Consider the following 22,156-nt stretch of genomic DNA (forward strand, 5'->3'; position numbering starts at 1 on the left):
AATTCAATGACGTCACAACGATGGCGACGACGACGATTCATTCAGGTCACTTTATCATTGCCTGCATTGCTGACACGATTGACGTGGCGCATAAGGTAAGAGAAAAAGAATCTTTCACTCTATTTGGTGAAGGCCTACGACAGGAAATCTCAACTCTACCAAAGACTCGGTGTGCAGCCTCGTGTTTGACAATTTACGAAACTTACTCCGCGAGATGAGATTCTCCTGTGTCATCCCAAAGAGGGTTAAATATACTATTAATCCCTCGCCTGACGTAATCACTGTACGTTGGACACAAGATATCTAACTAACCAATAATAGGTATCCATACTGGTATTATCGACTGTACTCATATTTCATATCTTCATTGTAGTGTTACAAGTGCAAATTGTGTATTGTCCTTTTACATATATGAATTAAATAAAATTGGATATCCGCTGTATAGTACTTTTTAAAGTGCATGATATAAAAAATCAATACATTTCATCTCCAAAAGACCTGTCGAACTAGGGACCATAGTGTCAAGGAACGGCTGGCTAACCGACTGAGCTAAGCGCGCTAACAAATTGTAGTAACATTACATAATATAGTTTTAAAAACGTAAGAATAACAAATAACGTTTTGAGACGACCCCTGTCAGAGTTCACATTCACAGCTCATTCTCACATCCGCTCAGTTGGTGGAAATGTCTAATAGAAGAAGTTCAGGATCTGATATATTCGATAAATTAGACCTTGAATGAAGGTCCCTTGATCCTCATGCTACATGTACAATATCCATTCTTTAGGCCTCGTAGTTACTTACAAGAAGTCGTTTAAAGATTTTAGTCTATTTGATCCCAGTGACCTTGAATAAAAGTCGAGGTCATTCATTTGAACAAACTTGGTAGCCCTCTATACCATGTCACAGGCCCAATATTAGGTCTCTAGGCCTCTTAGTTATTCAAAGAAGTCGTTTAAAGATTATAGCCTATATGATCCCTGTGACCTTGAATGAAGGTCAAGGTCATTCATTTGACCAAACCTGGGAGCCCTTCATCCCAGCATGTCACAGGCCAAATATCAGGTCTCTAAGCCTCTTAGTTATTCAAAGAAGTCGTTTAAAGATTATAGCCTATATGATCCCTGTGACCTTGAATGAAGGTCAAGGTCATTCATTTGAACAAACTTGGTAGCCCTTCATACCATGTCACAGGCCCAATATCAGGTCTCTAAGCCTCTTAGTTATTCACAAGAATGTGTCTAAAGATTTTAGCCTATTTGATGCCTGTTACTTTGAATGAAGGTTATGGTCATTAATGTGAACAAACTTCAAATAACCAAAAACCCAAATTACTTATATCATTTTACGTATATAACGAACACTAGGCAGTACATTGTAGTGTAGAAAACAACTTCCGATCAATAAAATCCGGATCCTAATGATCGATATGCGGTTCACTTCTCCAAACCGAACCCTCTCTAATCCGGCCGAAATTCTATGCACCGACCATGATCGATTTAGGGAATTTCCAATGTATAATCACAGTGACAATATCAAGGAAAACCTGATAAATACAGAAGTGAGTAGATAATTAGAGTACTTTTGTTTCTTTCGTTTTAGGGACCTACTTTGCAAAGTTTGCTTCGGTCTCCGATGCATATTGCGGAAACTTGTTTGGCCCCATGATGAGGCGTTTGAAATTACGTCGGCTTAGAGGAAGGGACATTAATGTACCTCCATCAACGGTAAAGAGAAGTACTCAGTTTGCACAGGATTTAAATCTGCCACCCTCTACCTACAGTACCTCCGGACCTATTAATCAACCATTTAAACTTGTAGGTGCGTTAGATTTAGAGCAGCAACATTCTGTAGGTGATTTGAATTCAGCACAACGGCTTTTACAGAAGCCACAGGAAAGCTATATGATGAAGATGCAGCATCAACGGCAGCAAATACTAGAGGATCAGTCAGACACCAGGCACCAGACAGACGACCGGTTTCAACAGCAGGTGCAGAAACGAAACTCTATGATTCGAACTTTTAAATATTTTTCACCATCCATTAGCATCACTCAGAACAACCTATTTCCACAATGTGCACAATCAAATGACAATGTTCTTCATGCGACAGCTCCAGAACAAGCCATGACAACTCAGTGTGCCAGCAGCTCCACAAATAAAGTCATCTTTACAGATGTTGCAGATACAATTAACTCGACAAAAAAGAATTACATGTTTGTTGCCCGTGTGTTAGTCGGACGGTGCTGTGCTGGGAATAGAAACCTACTCACGCCTCCTGCAGACCCAGATGATCCGGAACGACGTCCGTTTAACTCTTGTGTTAACAACGTGGTCAAACCATCTACATTTGTCACTTTTGATTCGTCGCAAAGTTACCCAGAGTACATAGTGGAATACACCCTTTCATAAATGTAAAGACACCATCCATTTACTAAATCATATATATATATAAAGGTTACACAACAACTTGTGGTTGTTGGATATGGAATTTATTCCATACGAGTGAGTCATTTTTTTTAAAGTTACAAAAGACACGAGCTTTAACTTAAAAGTAGCATTTAGTATTTCGTTCATGTAGTTATAACCACGTTTAAACAAAAAAGAGAGAGTGTTTGTTATTGGTTTTATTAAATAAAGAACCTGTGATGGAGATGACTTAAATCGGTCAAACAGTAACGTTATTACGTAAACCAGACGTTTACCATATATAATCAGCGTTTGAGATAACCGTAAATTTGGTTTGGTGTGATTGGTTTGAATTAATTTTATTTATACGCAGGATGACCCGTACAAAACCACCGGCGAGCGGTCAGTACTTGCCAACTGCACTGCATACATGGGATTCAAACCTGTGATTCAGAGGTAGAGGGCTTTTGATAGCGTGTCAAGCGGAAAAAAAATATTCTGCCACAAATCATATGTGACAGTCATAATGTTATAAAACATATTGCAATAACATTTTTTTTTTAAATCCGATCGATATTAAGCTTTTTTCTCTCAAAGGGATAGGAAAGGAAAGACTAGCAAGCTCAGTGACAAGGCACACATTATTTTAATATTTCAAATGATCAGTTCTCGCAAGTTTCGATTTTTTATAAATATATATCATGCTTTTGCTATTTTAGTCATGAATTTTGCTTTAATATAAAATTAGTAAAGAAACTTTTACCAGTACATGGTTTGATATTAACTAAGAAAAATCCAATTAAAAAAAAATTCTTTGTACAAAATGAGCGCAAATTAGCGGAAACCTATTACAAGCTGACAACGATCTGGAAACACTATGACCTGCGCGTGCAATATGTAAGGGTTTTTTTGTGCTCACATTAGTCTCAACATTTTAAGATGTAAGTTACATTTGGTATTATAATAAGAAGAACGTTATTGCGTGTGCCCGCAATTCCATCTTTGCATATTACAGACTTACCGCCTTTGCGGGTAGGTATCCCGTTGTGGCGCTATTATTCTGCAAGTGAAGCTTTCGTCGTTTACTCTGAAAAGTATGACGTTATGCTAGCAAACACATGGCGTCAAAATCAATACCTACCCATAAGGGGAGATAAATCTGTGAAATACGAAATAGTTTACATATTACAATACCAGTTTATATGCAAACGTTAAACGTTAAGAGTTTGCCTAGTCATAAGTTTACAAAATAAAAAAAAAAAACGTCGCACCATTTCGGCCCATTGCAATGCTATTGCATAGTGTTTATACAAAGCTGTGCCGAAATCAATATTTAGCATCAATTTTCATCGTTCATATAAAGACAACTCGTACACTTTTACACCTTTAAGAAACTAGACTGGTTGTTCTAATCTTATAAACGTCACACATGAAATGTTCACTGGTGTTGTAACTAAATCTTCAAAAACCTAAAACCAAAATCTCACTGTATATAACTGTCACATGTCACTGCGCCCCTAGCCCACGACCAAATAATCATCAGTATCGATGGCCAGGTCAGAGAAGGAGACTAGTGATGGCCTGATCGGCAAACGAAAAAGAAGAATACAATATCAATACATAAACGAGATCTTCGGACTTGAAAGTGTTTAGAGATCACAACAAAGTTAGCCAGATGTCCAATTTTATTTGTCCATTGCTATAAAAACTGGCTGAAAAAGAATGTAAAAAAATTGTCCATTCTCTCTCATCACATGTTTAAGGACATTTTGGAACTTCCTGCCTGAGGTATTGTATAACTTGCATATTTCCATGGTTTTAACATTCACCGTTGATACCAGTACTGTTTGCTCCAGATCAATTCTTTATCCATATCAATGTGATCGAATCACAAGTACATACTAGCTTGTTCCCTTACAAACTGATAATGTCAACCTTTTTCTATAGCACGTGGGACGGTGGTCAAGGCAGTATTGTACAGAGCTATATTGAGATGGCCTGATTTTTTTTAAATATTAAGGCTATGAAAGGCACAAGGTGGCGTTTTATCAGTATTAATAGCACCAGGCACTGGACGCGGTATTGAGTAATATAGTGCATTTAGTCACGTCATTCGACACTTAAAAGGTAAGTCTACTTAATGACGTATATAAAATTATAAAATGATTTATCCACAACTCTAATGAAGCTGTTAACTTGTATTATAGAGATAAGTTATATTCAATTGTATAATCAATAAGTTATCCAAAATGCAGGTATTTGAAAGAAAAACGTTTGGAATTGTTTGTAAAATTTCCATTAAAGTCGTTAATCAGTTGTAAGGTAATTTGAGAATTATGACGCCCTTTTTGATAAAAAAAACCCCAACAATTTTGATATCGCTTAATCCTGTATTTTGATACCTAAATGATTACTCGAATGGGTAACTTACTCAAATACAAGACTGTTACCCATATGTGGAGCTGTGCCCATCTTTGTTACGAAATGAAAAGTACAATAATTTCAAATTCAAATCCATCTCTTGGACTTCCCATCCATGCATGTGTTCTTACAATTACCATATTGTCATGAATGTTAAGAATAATTGCTACTATTGTGTATAGGATTTCACAAATCTAATATTTAATTTATATCATACACGGACATAATAGTCCATATAAATTTGCATATATGAGCACAAGTGCGTGAAGATAGATCACTCAGTAATAATATATATACTTTTAAATCACAGTAAGCGTATAGTTTTATATAGGTTTATAGGTTTTAGCGTATAGGTTTATATTACGATTTTGGACTATTGCCCGGTTTAGATGTGATCTTTTTTCTGAACAGTCACTTTTAAACCAGTTGAAGATAAATCCTGAGCACAGCAGGAAGTGTCAAGTCATAAACAATTTCAGAAGAGTTTCAAAAAACTTTTATAAGAAACATCTTGAATAACGTATCATTCATTGACAATATTGACAATAAATTCCATTTTTGAAAATAAACTTTCTTTAAAGCATCATGCACTTTTTATGCCAATAATAATATTCTTTTAGAGACGAAAGTACACTGTCTATTGTTCCATGTCACACTTACATATATATAACAGTGGTTGATCTTTGACCATTTGGATTTCAACACTTTTTCACATTCAGTCTTAAATAACTCCTACCAGCTACGGCTGTTAAAGAATAGTTATATTCCTGTAAATCCAATGGACATAATTCATGTATTCATCAACTCTTTGTTGGGGTTGATCAACTCCAACAAGTTGCTAATTTTACCAACACACAAATAATTATCATGTATTGAATTTCTTCTAATATCCTAGGGAAGCAAAGCTGATTATTATCTTACCCTATCCATTTCTTGGGCATTTTTTCCTTTTTGTTTTGTCAGATATACAAGAAAACACTAAATCACACATTGCAAATCTCTTTTAGTTTCTAGATATAATGTATCACTTAATCATGTAATCACAAGTAAAGACGTTGTCCTGATAGAACAAGACTGTGTCCATCCTCGACGACATTTTAGAAATGAACAATTTTCATTATTAAAGGGTGCACTAAGGGTATTTTACCTTAACCATGTTAAAATGTGATGGCTACTCGGTATGGTTTACTGCACGAATAGACATGCGAGTGAAAATGTCCATGCTATCCATGTTACTGGTACACCGTGGGATAAATAGAATGATATGGATGAACGCACATTGTTGTTATTTTCAGCACATGATACCTACCTGGTTTATAAGTGATGAATGTTTTCTATAGTAGGGTTTTATTAACACAAAGGAACTGTGTTTTATGTTAGATATAATAGTTCTGTTTAATACCACATGCGATCACTTTTGTAGGGGCTAAAATAACCAATTTCCGCACACTAGGCCTGTGTATAAAGACCAATTGATCATAAAGACTGCTTTTTTCTTGTCTCTTGGGGGTCTTTATAGAAAATTTCTATATTGAAAATACTTAAATAATTGATGTTTTGTAGTAACGTCCCATACCTGTATTTTATTTTAACTTTCAATATTTCCTCATTTACAGATCTGTTATATAAAGTCATCTAACATGATCCATACCATTTATGTATGAGTGTTATTGACAAGGATGTTAACCTTGTCTTTTAGAGGAAAGGACAGAGGCATTATGGGATTTCAAAATTACTGCCATGATGTCTCAATCATCACAGAAAACTGATAATATAGAAGATAGCGAATCATCATTATCATCATAAAATGAAATAGAATGTAAAGAAAAAAACATTCCCTGACCGAGCAAATGATAAACTTACAGGTACATGTGAAAGCGACGAACAACAAAGTTCAGAGACAAATAACACTATTGCATCCGCTCAGACACAGACAGAAACCGAATGTACCTTATCAGGAAACCAGTCAAAGTCGAATAATGGTGATTTGTATGATATAGGACAAAAACCCCAGGATGTCTCCACAAGTAATTCTCAAAATCACAGTCAATGTAATCAGACAAAAGTGCCAATAAAGCATTCAAAGCAATGTTCAAGCACAGATGTCTCAAAAGGCTTCCTTATTCACCTCCTGGGCCTTCACCAATTTCACTTGAGGATGGAGATGAAGAATTACCGGACCATGTTGATAATGCTTCATCATATGCAGCCATAGAATTTCAAAGTTCACTCGAGAAGGAGTCCGTTCCTCATTTGACGTTAAAGATATCATATAACAGGGGCGAGGACAGTGATGTTGGTCGTCATATTTCAGACCAGTGTAGTCCTAGTCCTGACAAACCAAATTCTGTAGCTTCTTGCCGCCAATCAAATTATGACTCACCCATTCTTATAAGTGATGTTAGTGGGAACGGTGCTTCCCCTCAAGTAAACAAAGACAGTAAACAAATTGAAGCACAAGCAAAACCGCCATTGAAGTTAAGTCGAAGTCAAAAGAGCACTCCTAAAGGAGATTCGAGTATATGTATGAATTTCGAAAAAGAAACCTCTACGCCATCTGGGTCAAAAGGAGTGAAGTATTTTGAGGCACCTCTAGGGGATAAAGCAGAACAACAGAGGAAATCAATGGCAAACTTTTTACTGAGAAAGGAACAAGTCATCAGTTCAAATTCAGATAAAGGTGATTCAACACAGCAGGATACCACAGTCAACGAGTATATTGAGAAAGTGGTAAGTATATATTTCTACTGTTGACGGCCAACACAGGCGCATGGCATACTTTCCATCTACTAATTATCTCTGTTTGTAATTATATATATATCTTTATGGTTATATGACCAAGATAATGTGTTCCTGAAATCTGAACCCAGAGTTCAAATTAATTTTCTAATATCTAATAAAAATTGATGTCTAACAAGATTTTAATAAGATACGACAAAACTAATATTTCACCAACATTTAACGTGTGAATATTTGAAAAAGTAGGTTTTGTTGCTGTATCACAAGGATTCAAAATAATCTAGATTTCAGCAGAATGAAATGTTGTCAATACTTTTTTCCTTAGATTCAATTTACTGATTTTTGCAGATTGAGTGGTTTCCAGATGGTTGCCGAATGTGGATAAAGAAAAGAATTGAAAACATCATGCATCGGGGGAAGGAAGTGCATTTGGATGATCTAGCAATTAGCATGGTCGATGGACTGTATCCAAAATCATCTCAGAATGAGGCTGATGACAACAACGGGATCAAATCCAGCCCATCTGCCAGAGGAAAATGAGTAATAAGAATTTTTAGCTCGCCTATTCAAAGAATAGGGGGAGCTAATGTTGTCACTCCGGCGTCGGCGTCGGCGTCAGCGTTGGCGTCCTATTTCATGTTAAAGTTTTTGAGCAAGTTTCTTTTTCGTCAATTGTTTAAGCTTAAGTCACCATAAAGGTTTATGGTTTTATTTTCCTAATGTGTATGGATGCTGAACGTGATAATACAACCAATATGGTGCCCTTTATGGGGTAATATACGAGCTTTGCTGTTCTACAACAGCTCTTGTTTTAAAAGGCAGTGACGGCTCATACCTAGATTCCGGTTTGCTCTATCAAAGACATGGATCTTGCAAGATTTCATATCTCGTTAGACATGCAATATGACATTTTGAGACCTTATGACATTTTCATACAATTCACTGTGCCTTTGTTATTACTAAGTTAATGAAAAGACCGAAATCTATTATATAACATATTGTTGAAAGAAAAACATTACGTTGTATACATTGGAGATTATGGGGTAAGAGTGATGTCATATAATATTTAAAATTCATACCGTATCTACAAACTAGTTATACTACTACCAATTACCACCAAATGATTTTTAAGATTACATATTTTTCTTTCTAGGTCATTCCAGGTGTCCTTGATATATATTGGCCGTTCTTTGAATTTGAAGGTATGTAGTGATATGTGTTCGGAGGAGTAACATTTTATGAAAAAAATGATGTTTTTGTAATTCTCACAACAAAAATGTCTGTTTATTTGCTTTTTACTTAACATATCTATAATGACCTTGTTGAGAGGGTTTCTTAGTTTTGTCGAAGGATGTAATAATGCATTCATGATGAAATGATGTGTTTGTACACGACAAAAAATGTCTGTTTATTTGCTTTCTATAATGCTTCGCATATCTATAATGACCCTGTTGAGAGGGTTTCTTAGTTTTGTCGAGGGATGTAATAATGCATTCATGATGAAATGATGTGTTTGTACACGACAAAAAATGTCTGTTTATTTGCTTTCTATAATGCTTCACGTATCTATAATGACCCTGTAGAGATGGTTTCTTAGTTTTGTCGAAGGATGAAATTATGCCCGAGCCGACGGTGAGGAGACTATTCCATCATGAGACAATAAAATGAGGCAATAGTAACCTCTCAACTAATAGCTTAATATAGCATCCCCACATTTGTATCATTTTTTGTGTAATATATTGAAGACTGTAAGATTTGATGAATTAAGATGTGAAAATCATTCAAATGGCTTCAGATGTCTCATAAACGTTAGTTACAGCACATAAATTATATGTTGTAAAATTGTTGTTTTTTGCCTTACGTATGTTTAGGTGGAAAGATACCTGCATAAATCAATTTACAATTACTAAACATACTATACAAATGTGACATGAAATTGTAGATCACAATTTGGCTTCATGGTGTCCTCGTGTGTACTCATTTCACTTCATTATAGATGTAAATATATATCAGCTATTATTTGTAGTTGTAAAATTAAAACCTATGCATTAAAAGTACTATAACTCTCAAAATGTTGGTAACTTTTGGTGATGAATAACATATTCAAAGCTCTTCTTGATTCGTGAGTATGAAAAATATGAAACGAGGTACCGTAGCATTGGGGCTTTGAAAGCTTGCATGAGTCATAAGATTGTCTTCCTTTTGTACTAGTGTTTCTATGGAAGCGTCACTCCCGGTCTGCGGGTCGTGTGAGAGGTACGATATCCCAGACAGGATGGTACAAAGCTGCGAGGGCCACCTAATTTGTGGCAAGTGTCTCGTGAAGGTCCTCTGTCCAGATAGAACGGAGGTAAGCTTTTGTCACATGCCTATGTGCTAAGTCATACCAAATGCCAGTTATAGTACAAACCACTTTGTCATATTAGATATTGAATACTACGTGCTGTCATCACCAAATGTCAGTAATTCTATGTTCAGATAGTGAGTAGGTATGTCACAGTAGCATTATCATGTCATATATTGAATTATGTCATATCAAATGCCTGTGATTATGTCATATATTGAATTTATGTGCTTAGTCAGTGATTATGTCATAAACTTAATTGATGTGCTAAGCCTTATCAAATGCCAGTAATTATGTCATATATTGAATTGATGTGTTTAGTCATATCAAATGCCATTGATTATGTCATATATTGAATTGATGTGCTATGTCATATCAAATGCCATTGATTATGTCATATGATGAATTGATGTGCTAAGTCATATCTAATGCCGGTGATTATGCCATATATTGAATTGATGGGCTAAGTCATATCCAATGCCATTGATAATGTCATATATTGAATTGATGTGCTAAGTCATATCTAATGCCGGTGATTATGCCATATATTGAATTGTTGGGCTAAGTCATATCCAATGCCATTGATAATGTCATATATTGAATTGATGTGCTAAGTTATATCAAATGCCATTGACTATGTCATATATTGAATTTATGTGCTAAGTCATATCAAATGCCAGTAATTATGTCATATAATGAATTGATGTGCTAAGTCATACCTTATGCCGGTGATTATGCCATATATTGAATTGATGGGCTAAGTCATATCCAATGCCATTGATTATGTCATATATTGAATTTATGTGTTAAGTCATATCAAATGCCAGTAATTATGTCATATATTGAATTGATGTGTTAAGTCATATCAAATGCCATTGATTATGTCATATATTGAATTGATGTGCTAAGTCATATCAAATGCCATTGATTATGTCATATATTGAATTGATGTGCTAAGTCATATCAAATGCCATTGATTATGTCATATATTGAATTGATGTGCTAAGTCATATCAAATGCCATTGATTATGTCATATATTGAATTGATGTGCTAAGTCATATCAAATGCCATTGATTATGTCATATATTGAATTGATGTGCTATGTCATATCAAATGCCATTGATTATGTCATATGATGAATTGATGTGCTAAGTCATACCTAATGCCGGTGATTATGCCATATATTGAATTGATGGCTAAGTCATATCCAATGCCATTGATTATGTCATATATTGAATTTATGTGTTAAGTCATATCAAATCCCATTGATTATGTCATATATTGAATTGATGTGCTAAGTCATATCAAATGCCATTGATTATGTCATATATTGAATTGATGTGCTAAGTCATATCAAATGCCAGTAATTATGTCATATATTGAATTGATGTGCTAAGTCATATCAAATGCCATTGATTATGTCATATATTGAATTGATCAAATGCCATTGATTATGTCATATGATGAATTGATGTGCTAAGCCATACCTAATGCCGGTGATTATTCCATATATTGAATTGATCGGCTAAGTCATATCCAATGCCATTGATTATGTCATATATTGAATTTATGTGTTAAGTCATATCAAATGCCAGTGATTATGTCATATATTGAATTCATGTGCTAAGTCATATCAAATGCCATTGATTATCTCAAATAATAACTTGATGTGCTAAGTCATATCAAATACCATTGACTATGTCATATATTGAATTTATGTGTTAAGTCATATCAAATCCCATTGATTATGTCATATATTGAATTGATGTGCTAAGTCATATCAAATGCCATTGATTATGTCATATATTGAATTGATGTGCTAAGTCATATCAAATGCCAGTAATTATGTCATATATTGAATTGATGTGCTAAGTCATATCAAATGCCATTGATTATGGCATATGATGAATTGATGTGCTAAGCCATACCTAATGCCGGTGATTATGCCATATATTGAATTGATGGGCTAAGTCATATCCAATGCCATTGATTATGTCATATATTGAATTTATGTGATAAGTCATATCAAATGCGAGTAATTATGTCATATATTGAATTCATGTGCTAAGTCATATCAAATGCCATTGATTATCTCAAATAATAACTTGATGTGCTAACTCATATCAAATGCCATTGACTATGTCATATATTGAATTTATGTGTTAAGTCATATCAAATGCCTGTGATTATGTCATATATTGAATTGATGTGCTAAGTCATATCAAATGCCATTGATTATCTCAAATAATAACTTGATGTGCTAACTCATATCAAATGCCATTGACTATGTCATATATTGAATTTATGTGTTAAGTCATATCAAATGCCGGTGATAATGTCATATATTGAATTTATGTGTTAAGTCATATCAAATGCCAGTGATTATGTCATATGTTGAATCGATTTGCTTAGTCATATCTAATACCGGTGATTAATCCATATATTGAATTGATGGGCTAAGTCATATCAAATGTCATTGACTATGTCATATATTGAATTTATGTGTTAAGTCATATCAAATGCCATTGATTATGTCATATGTTTATCGATTTGTTAAGTCATATCAAATGCCAGTTATAATGTCATATATTGAATTTATGTGTTAAGTCATATCAAATGCCAGTGATTATGTCATATGTTGAATCGATGTGCCAAGTCATATCTAATGCCGTTGATTATGTTATATATTGAATTGATGTGCTAAGTCATATCAAATGACTGTGATTATGTCATATATTGAATTGATGTGCTAAGTCATATCTAATGCCGGTGATTATGCTATATATTGAATTGATGTGCTAAGTCATATCTAATGCCGGTGATTATGTTATATATTAAATTGATGTGCTAAGTCATATATAATGCCGGTGATTATGTTATATATTGAATTGATGGGCTAAGTCATATCAAATGCTAGTGATTATGTTTGTAGTAGAGAATGTTTATATCATACCAAAGGCCACTGCGATAACACATTATTGATGGAAAAATACACCAATAACATGATTAATGGAGATACTTCTTACTTGGCCTGGTAAGGATGTACATGTATTTATTGCATCAAGTATCATTGAGACAGCATTTTCAAATATTCATTTAATGCGTTTATTTAAGCATTGAACGTCTTTCAGTTGGCATTCATAGCCAATATGAATGCAAACTGGACAGAGGCAAATTCCATGAAGCGGCGCTTCATGTTGAATTTGCCTCTGTCCGGTTTGCATTCATATTGGCTATGAATGACAACTGAAAGACGTTCAATGCTAATATTTACATTTTTGTTACAATTTTATGATGAAATCCCAAGGAATTTTGCATTTATAATGAATTAATCATTCATTATCGTCATGGGTGGAACAGCCATTTGAACAGCCGTCTTCCGTGATCGCTGGCACGACAATTGTGACGTCACAATGATAATGACGTCATAATAAGCGCTTTAAGTTCATTGTCTATATGACTGCCAACTGCGCTTGGTAAGGTTATATAGTGGGACTGCAGTGAAAATGCAACAATTGATTCAAAAATTCGTACTATGGTTTGCACCACCTAAACTCTATATATACTAAATTTCAGGTATATTAACCAATCTCTATAAACTGTTACTATCGTATGTATTTAGAAATTACAGGCTAATAAGTTATCCAATCTTTCATGAGGAATGGACTCACTAATTTTTTTTTGTTTTTTTGGTTTTTTTTTTTTTTTTTTTTGTAAAACATATTTTTTTCGAAATCATCTAGGCAACATTCAAAGCAAAGCAGAGAAAGAAAAGGAAAGTGGACGAATAGAAACGCTTAACATATGCAAAGTACAAATGTCCCCTCTGTCGTTTTAGTCATCCTTATACTAAAAAAAAGTTTAACAATTCAAAATAATTTAAGTAAATGTGTATTTTGAAAAAAAAATTAACATTAACTTTCATTTCTTAGTAAACCAGCAAAAGATATTGAATTGAAAACGACGTGGGTAAAGAACGATTTCTCGTTCGCGTCAATTAGTCACATATAGACGATGAGCCTGCCAAATTACAACTAAATTGTACATTTATAAACTGACAAAGTGAACATGACCGTTTATGGTGGGCAGGGCATGGTATCGGGCGTGATTTATTGGGAGACTGGTGAATTCCAGTCTTGACCTTTAGTTCAGTTTTGATTGATATTACAGCGATAACGTGACAAACAATAAAACGCAGACCACATCCCCTCGTTGTTTCCGTATACAGGCAATTATACCTGCTGAAGTTTTCAAGACAACAAGAAAGTTTCATTTGTCTGTTGATAAATAAAATTTGAAGACCACATACTATATAACTGACCACAGGGACTTGTAACGTAGATTGTGAGAAAGTCTGTTGTGTATACATGTGTACTATAGGCCTATATACTATATAAAAGGACAAGGGAACCAACGGCTCGCTTGGAAGAGGTACACCTGCCTCTACAAAAGTCGCCGATATTCCGTCAAACATGGATAAATATGTATATAAATTTTCGATACGGAAAACACAACTTCGGGCACGAAATAATATTAACATACCTTTATTTCACTATGAACGCGGAAAATGCAGTCAGATTTCCTCACTGTCGTTATGCCTGTCCAGTGAAATCTAGGTCAAAGGCACTCATATTCCCTTGTAACAAATTTTGTATGCATTCATTTCACTTTCTGGTGATATTTTCCTATTGCAAATACAAATAGGCTATCTCCGATAACTCTTTCATTAATCCAATCCAACAACTAAGCGAGGAATCACACTGTTTTTTATCCAGCACTCGACTCTTGTTCGTATAATCCGCCATTTTGTAATTGATGATGGGTACCTTTTTAGTGTACCCGCCCTTACCCGATACTGCACTGGAATTCTGTACCCAGACTCTGTATAAATTAAGTTTTATGGTTAAGGTTCTTAGAGGTACCTTTATTTGAAATACACGTATCATTAATTGAAGAATCTAACTCAAGTCGAGACTCTAATGTTTTACTTTACCGTTACCACATTAATATTGTAGCTTTTAGTATACAGGTACTGTGTATATGGGGTTTCCAGTTCGGGTCCGGGTATGGGGTACACAATATCCACTCAAACGTGTTTAACCTGGATTTCAGTGGGCAGGCATAACGACAGTGAGGAAATCTGACTGCATTTTCCGCGTTCATAGTGAAATAAAGGTATGTTAATATATTATTTCGTGTCTGAAGTTGTGTTTTCCGTATCGAAAATTTATTTAAGAATATATTAGTATTAAATATATACATATTTATCCATGTTTGACGGAATACCGGCGACTTTTGTAGAGGCAGGTGTACCTCTTCAAAGCGAGCCGTTGGTTCCCTTGTCCTTTTATATAGTATATAGGCCTAGTACACATGTATACACAACAGACTTTCTCACAATCTACGTTACAAGTCCCTGTGTAACTGACTGCATTTACAGGGAATGTCGAACTGACGATAGCCTGCGTTTTATTGTTTGTCACGTCAATTTTTTGTTTGCAATATCAATCAAAGCTGAACCAAAGGTCAAGACTGGAATGTAAATTTCCCCCATTCACCAGTTTCCCAATATCTCACGTCGATACCTTAAATGGTCATGTACACTTTGTCAATTTATAAATGTACAACTACTTAAGAATAAATGGTCATGTACACTTTGTCAATTTATAAATGTACAACTACTTAAGAATAAATGGTTGTGCACACTTTGTCAATTCCGGTGATTGTGACGCCTAAACAAATCACGTAAAATGTGACGTCACAATCAAATAGGGATAATATGTAATTATCGTAAATCGTTAATTAATATTTAATTATCGTTTTGCAGAAGCAGAAAACGTATGGTTGAGGATTTCGGATTTGATCAATTCAACGAAAGCACAAATACAAGGAACTTTGATGCTGTCTGTAGGGAAGGGCTGGACTGGAGAAAGTGTAGAAGTGGATCACTTGGTAAAGGTCAGTCTATATAAAAGATAAAAGGTACACATTTGTTGAAATAGTATTCTGTCAAGGTCAGACCATATAATATATAGAGGTACACATGGAATGGAACAACATTCGGTCAAGGTCAGATCTTATAATATAAAGAGGTACACATGGGATGGAACAACATTCGGTCAAGGTCAGATCTTATAATATAAAGAGGTACACATGGGATGGAACAACATTCGGTCAAGGTCAGACCATATAATATATAGAGGTACACATGGAATGGAACAACATTCGGTCAAGGTCAGATCTTATAATATAAAGAGGTACACATGGGATGGAACAACATTCGGTCAAGGTCAGATCTTATAATATATAGAGGTACACATGGAATGGAACAACATTCGGTCAAGGTCAGATCTTATAATATAAAGAGGTACACATGGGATGGAACAACATTCGGTCAAGGTCAGATCATATAATATATAGAGGTACACATGGAATGGAACAACATTCGGTCAAGGTCAGATCTTATAATATAAAGAGGTACACATGGGATGGAACAACATTCGGTCAAGGACAGATAATATAATATAAAGAGGTACACATGGGATGAAACAACATTCGGTCAAGGTCAGACCATATAATAGATAGAGGGTACGCATGGGATAGAACAACATTCGGTCAAGGACAGATAATATAATATAAAGAGGTACACATGGGATGGAACAACATTCTGTCAAGGACAGATAATATAATATAAAGAGGTACACATGGGATGGAACAACATTCGGTCAAGGACAGATAATATAATATAAAGAGGTACACATGGGATGAAACAACATTCGGTCAAGGTCAGACCATATAATAGATAGAGGGTACGCATGGGATAGAACAACATTCGGTCAAGGTCAGACCAAATATATATAACGTCATAATGAATGTCATGTTGTATACTTAAGGATGTACTCCTCTGAGAAGTCAAAATTTTCTTGTATTAAACTTTTTTTCTCATATAGATTTTTGGAAATAGGAGTTCATGTTATAAACGAAAATGGAAGAAAAAACATATGTCCGTGTGCTCGTTTTTGAGATATTGTCACTCAAAGATACCTAGTTGACAAAATATTGGATTTTATGGGAATTTTGCGGTTTTGACCATATACACATGAGATTAAAGTCATAATTTCCTATCGAGGTGTTTGATATGTATGGATGTTTGTAGAATTTATTTTCCAGTAGTCTTCTTTAAAAACATACCAGTTTTGATTACCCCTTAATTTTGAGCTAAAAAATGCACCATTTTCAGCCATTTTTGCCAAATTTAACCCTTTATAGAAAAAGTTCTGGTATTAAACTTTTGTTCATATTTTGCATATCAACAGGGAAAGGGTTGTTCTTTCTAAATCAGGCAGAAAAATAAGGGGTCCGTGTGCTTACTTTTTTGCCCCATTTGAATATTTGTTATTTTTCAGTATTTTGGAGTAAAAAATAAAAGTGCCCAAATTACCATTAAATGTCAAAATAAAGTGACAAAAGTGTATCATTTCACACATTAATGCTCAATATTTTAATTACCACGAACCCAGTAACGATTTACAGCAAAAATTAGTTCGATACAGCTAAAAATACTGGCGCAGTGATGATTTAAGTAAAAACAATTCCAGTAAAAAATGGTAAAACTGTGGCGCTATTCAAAGCGAAAAAAGACACAATTTCAAAATGGCCGCCAAATGGACCATTTCTTAAAGTCCCCGTATAAAAAAATCTACTGAAAATAGAAATGTAATTTTTTGACAGAATTTGCAACTGGCAACTTGCTAAAGATATTGATAGATTTTATCTTAAAATCTCATAACTTCTTTGATCTATGTCGAAACGAGACTTCAACGGGACTGAAACCTCAGAAGAATACAACCTTAACGACTATACCTCGCTAGACAACACTATAGGAGAACAGTTCCCTCTGGAAAGGGCCATAATAGAATAAGAATACATAATACCAGATCGCTTAAAAATTACTGCTATCATTATGAAATGTGACATGACATTGTATATCACATATGCCTATTGGCTTCAATATTTGAATGTATGTACTCATTTCCTTGTACTGTATATGTAAGTACAATGATGTTTTGGCAGCACTGCTAAAGCTTAATTTTCAGCTCTTATTTGTAGTTACAAAATTAAAACCTATACATTGTAAATATTGAAATTCTCAGAATGTTTGTAACTTTTAGTGGTGAATAACTTATCAAAAGCTCTAATCGATTCGTGATTACGAAAATTACGGCACATGTAACTTAAAAACTAACATAAATTCGTTTCCCAGATAGTGGATCATTCAATGGAACAGTCAAATAAATTCTATTATACAGATGTGGATACACAACGCATTAATGGAACAATATTCAGATAACAATAAGCATTATACCCCTATATTCAGGACATCACTGATTCAATTGCAATGAACTTTTACTAATTTTGCAACTTTAGTTGTCATGGTAACTGTCCGAAATATACACCAATTAAGTGAATTTATAAATGATGTAATTTTTGATAATTTTCTAGAACATTTTGCCTAAGAAACAAAAGAACACAATATTGATCAAACCTAATACAGATTAAATCATATGATAAACGAATGGGATTATGAAAAATTGTAGCCTAAAAATTGAATGACACTTATTGCTAACCTTAAATTCTATATAAGGCCAAAAAATATGTCTGTTTAGGTTTACATTGTCAAAAAAAGGTCGGTTGTTTTTTTCACTCTAAAGTGATGGCCGGATCCAGAGTCTGAGATCGAAATACCGAGTTTTGTTTTTTTGTAGAAAAGTGGGGAAAAAAGGGTCGGGGTAAAAATCAAGGTCGGTCAGGTTACCCTAAACAGTTATATGTATATATATTTTTTGGCCTAAAGGAATGATATTAAGATAAAAACCATCAAAATGTACCTAAGGGGAAACAGAGAAATGACAGCTGTTTGGTCAGAAAAGAGGATTCATAAACAGCCCATTTATTAAATTCAGAAGGATTTTACAATGTATGTATTATATCATGTTACAGATACTGTAAAGTACAAGAATAAATACAGTCAAAAACAGAAGAGGATAAATAATTAAAGCATTTTTGTTTCTTTTTAGGAACCTACTTTGCAAAGAACGCTTCGCTCTCTGATATGTATAGCGGAATCTTTTTAGACCGAAGAATGACGTCTTTGCATTCCCAACCATTAAACTCACAGAAGCAAATGGATCGTATTATGCTGATGCGGGAGCAATTAATGGATGTACCTGCATAACCCTTTGATTGAAACTTCGGAATCTTTTGCACAATCCACCAACAGCACTCAAAATAGGTGCAGCAGTAATTACACAAATGAACAACTAACCTCCAATGTCCAACAATCCATTCCACAATATGGACAGCCACATAGCAATGGTGGTCCCCTTACCCCAGCTCCGGAACCAACCATGACAGCCCAGTTCGTTAACAGCTCCACAGAAAATATCTTCTGTACAAATGTCAGAGACACATTCGTGTCGAACAAGAAGTACATGTTTGTGGCCCGTGTGTTAGACGGTCGTGTGCTGGGAGTTCCGACATACGCAAACCTCCATCAGACCCAGATGATCCGGAACGACGTCCGTTTAACTCTTGTGTTGACAACGTGGTCAACCCATCCATGTTTGTCATTTTCGATTCCTCGCAAAGTTACCCAGAGTACATTGTGGAATATTCAAAATATTGATGTAATAATTACTTATATATTCTGCAAACTTTAGACAAATGGTGTATGGCGATCACTTTACAGGTTGATACAGTCTCTAAAAGTCTCTAAATAAATTGTTGTTCTTATGAAGTTCAATGAAAGCAATAAAAGCTATTGAAAGATGACTTAACAGAATTGCATTTAAACGGACTAAAAGATCTTGGGTAGGTTAAAAAACATTGTTGCAAAATGAGATGTATTCAATTTGCACCAAAACGTTTAAGAAAGCTCGTTTATAATTCTGTATTATTTTTCTTTTAAGCTTTTAAGGAGGACACGTGCATAGCTATGCTGCCCAATTCACATTGTCTTTCACAACAGATAATAAAATTTTCTAAAATGAAATTAAATTTCAAACAAAGGTCGAAAAATCATGCACATGTTTCGCACTCAAAATATGATAGTTTGCTGATATATCGATACTACATTCATTTAAGAACCTGTGCGTTCATACAAAATGGCTGTAATTATCTAATATTATGTAAATACACATCGTATTAGTTAACTCACAACAAAATGTACAAATAATGCTTCAGAAGATAAACGTCCTATTTACAATTAAAATCATCTGTCCGTCGCTTGTTTGTTGCTTCCATTGTTTGAAATGGAAATGACATGGATTAAGCCATTTTTGTTTCTTTATAATTTTTTATAATTTTTTTCTAACACAGCTGGAATATTTACTTGTAAATCTAGACCAATGACTATTGTAAAGCGCAATATATGCTATCTTGTATCTAAGGACTCAGCAAAGTTGATTTTAAAATATCACTTCTTATTAGCTTATAATCAATTAGTATGCATAAGGTTCGGTGTCAACTGAAAGTTACCCCTATCGGTGGTACTTTCAGATGCTCAGGCGTAGTTCATGATAATCGAAACCATGGACAGATACTTTTAATCATATTGGTACAAATTACTACTTATAAATTTATTTGAAATGCTTATTAAATTCAGATTTGCCTTGTTCCTGCATCAGAATGCTTAATCGTTGTGATCTCCGAGCTTAATCGTTGTGATCTCCGAGAAACGCGTTGATGGTGTAAATTTGTTCCTTGTCTACAATTTGTTATTAATATTTTAATTGATATCGTAAATATTATACATTGATACACTAGGTACACAGGTATGTAATTGTATATACTAATTGTATTTGTATAATTGAAATATTGTGTACATGACAATCTTATTCATAAACCAACTTATTTTTTTGGAGACCGTATTTCACGATTACAGACCCAGACGACGTTTTTTAATGGTGACTTAATTTCTCGGAAATCGTATTGCACGGTTTCAAACCAAACGACATTATCATGACGACTTATTTTCACGGAAGCCGTATTTCACGGTTTCATGCTCAACGACATAATCATAGCGAATAATTTTCATGGAAACCGTATTTCACGGTTCTAGGCCCAACGACATTTTCTTGGTGACTTATTTTCGCGAATTACTAGTAAAACGTCATGCTTGTAGTTGATTTTATTTCACGTCAATTTATTTTCGCGATTTCTTATCTCCAATGAAAAACGCAAAAAAAATCCTAGTAAAATACAGGAACATACGTTGGTCTACAGTATTTCGTTCTTGTACTTATAATCATCAGTTATGTAGAACCTGTGATGACGATGACTGGTATTGACCAAACAATAATGTTATCACGTAAACCAACGATTATCTTATGTACTTACCGTTTTGTATAATCGTATAATTATTTCATCGGTGGAAAATTTTGTTCTGGTGTGATTGGTACAACGTCACACTAATAGTTTTGTTATATTTAGAACCTGTGTATCGATGTATCGATCAAACAGTAATGTTATTACGTAAAACGTTTACATTATATAATTAAAGTTTGACATAACCGTATACATGTAATTATATTCATTGGTAAAATATTTGGTTTTGTGTTATTAGTTCAACGTCATATTGATAGCCAGGATCACGAAAGGAGTACCCGAAGAAAAACCTCCGGTCAGCGTTCAGTACCTTGCAACTGCCCCAAATGGGTTTATTGTGATAGCAAGTCCCGCAAATCATATATGATAAAAAATAATTTATTATGTAAATGTAAATGAAAGATTTTTCCGCAATTCTGCTGTGCATATTACAGAGTTATCGCCCTTATGGGTAGGTATCCCATTGTGACGCCATTATTTGTGAGCGAACCAACCTCCCGTCGCTTTTTCTGAAAAGTATGACGTTACGCTCGCAAAACAAGACATAACAATCAATACCTAACCACAAGGGCAGATAACTCTATAATATGCAAATACGAAATATTTTACAATAACAATCGTTTGTCGTAACGATAGTTTAAACGTTATCATCTGTGTTCATGAAAACTTCCAAAAAAATAATTAATGTTCGTACTCGCAATAGGATACCGTTGACATTTTGTCCACAATAGTAATTGCTTCTGCACAACTTTTCAAATAATATGTACTCACAAAAGTAACAATCGTTTGTGTTCCTAACTTTATCATCTTTGATTACGAATCTTCTGTCCCTAATCTGTTGCCCTAGATTGCCGTGAC

At 34.4% G+C, this 22,156-nt stretch overlaps 1 protein-coding gene across 3 annotated transcripts in view; it reads left to right on the forward strand.

Moving 5' to 3' along the window:
• LOC138330306 (uncharacterized) overlaps positions 1-22,156 on the forward strand; it is a 50,553-nt gene that overhangs the window by 15,341 nt on the left and 13,056 nt on the right. The window contains exons 7-13 of one of the 3 annotated variants that reach the window (XM_069277811.1): positions 1,603-2,413; positions 2,782-7,559; positions 7,917-8,108; positions 8,722-8,770; positions 9,780-9,918; positions 15,741-15,871; positions 18,991-20,618. In XM_069277811.1, coding sequence (XP_069133912.1) covers positions 1,603-2,411 — 809 coding nt within the window. In that variant the 3' untranslated portion in view covers positions 2,412-2,413; positions 2,782-7,559; positions 7,917-8,108; ... (2 more) ...; positions 15,741-15,871; positions 18,991-20,618. Of the gene's footprint in view, positions 1-1,602; positions 7,560-7,916; positions 8,109-8,721; positions 8,771-9,779; positions 9,919-15,740; positions 15,872-18,990; positions 20,619-22,156 lie in introns of those variants that run through there. The other 2 variants (XM_069277808.1, XM_069277810.1) reach the window with 2 other exon arrangements.

This window comes from Argopecten irradians, chromosome 8 (genome assembly GCF_041381155.1).
Source record: "Argopecten irradians isolate NY chromosome 8, Ai_NY, whole genome shotgun sequence".
NCBI lineage: Eukaryota > Metazoa > Mollusca > Bivalvia > Pectinida > Pectinidae > Argopecten > Argopecten irradians.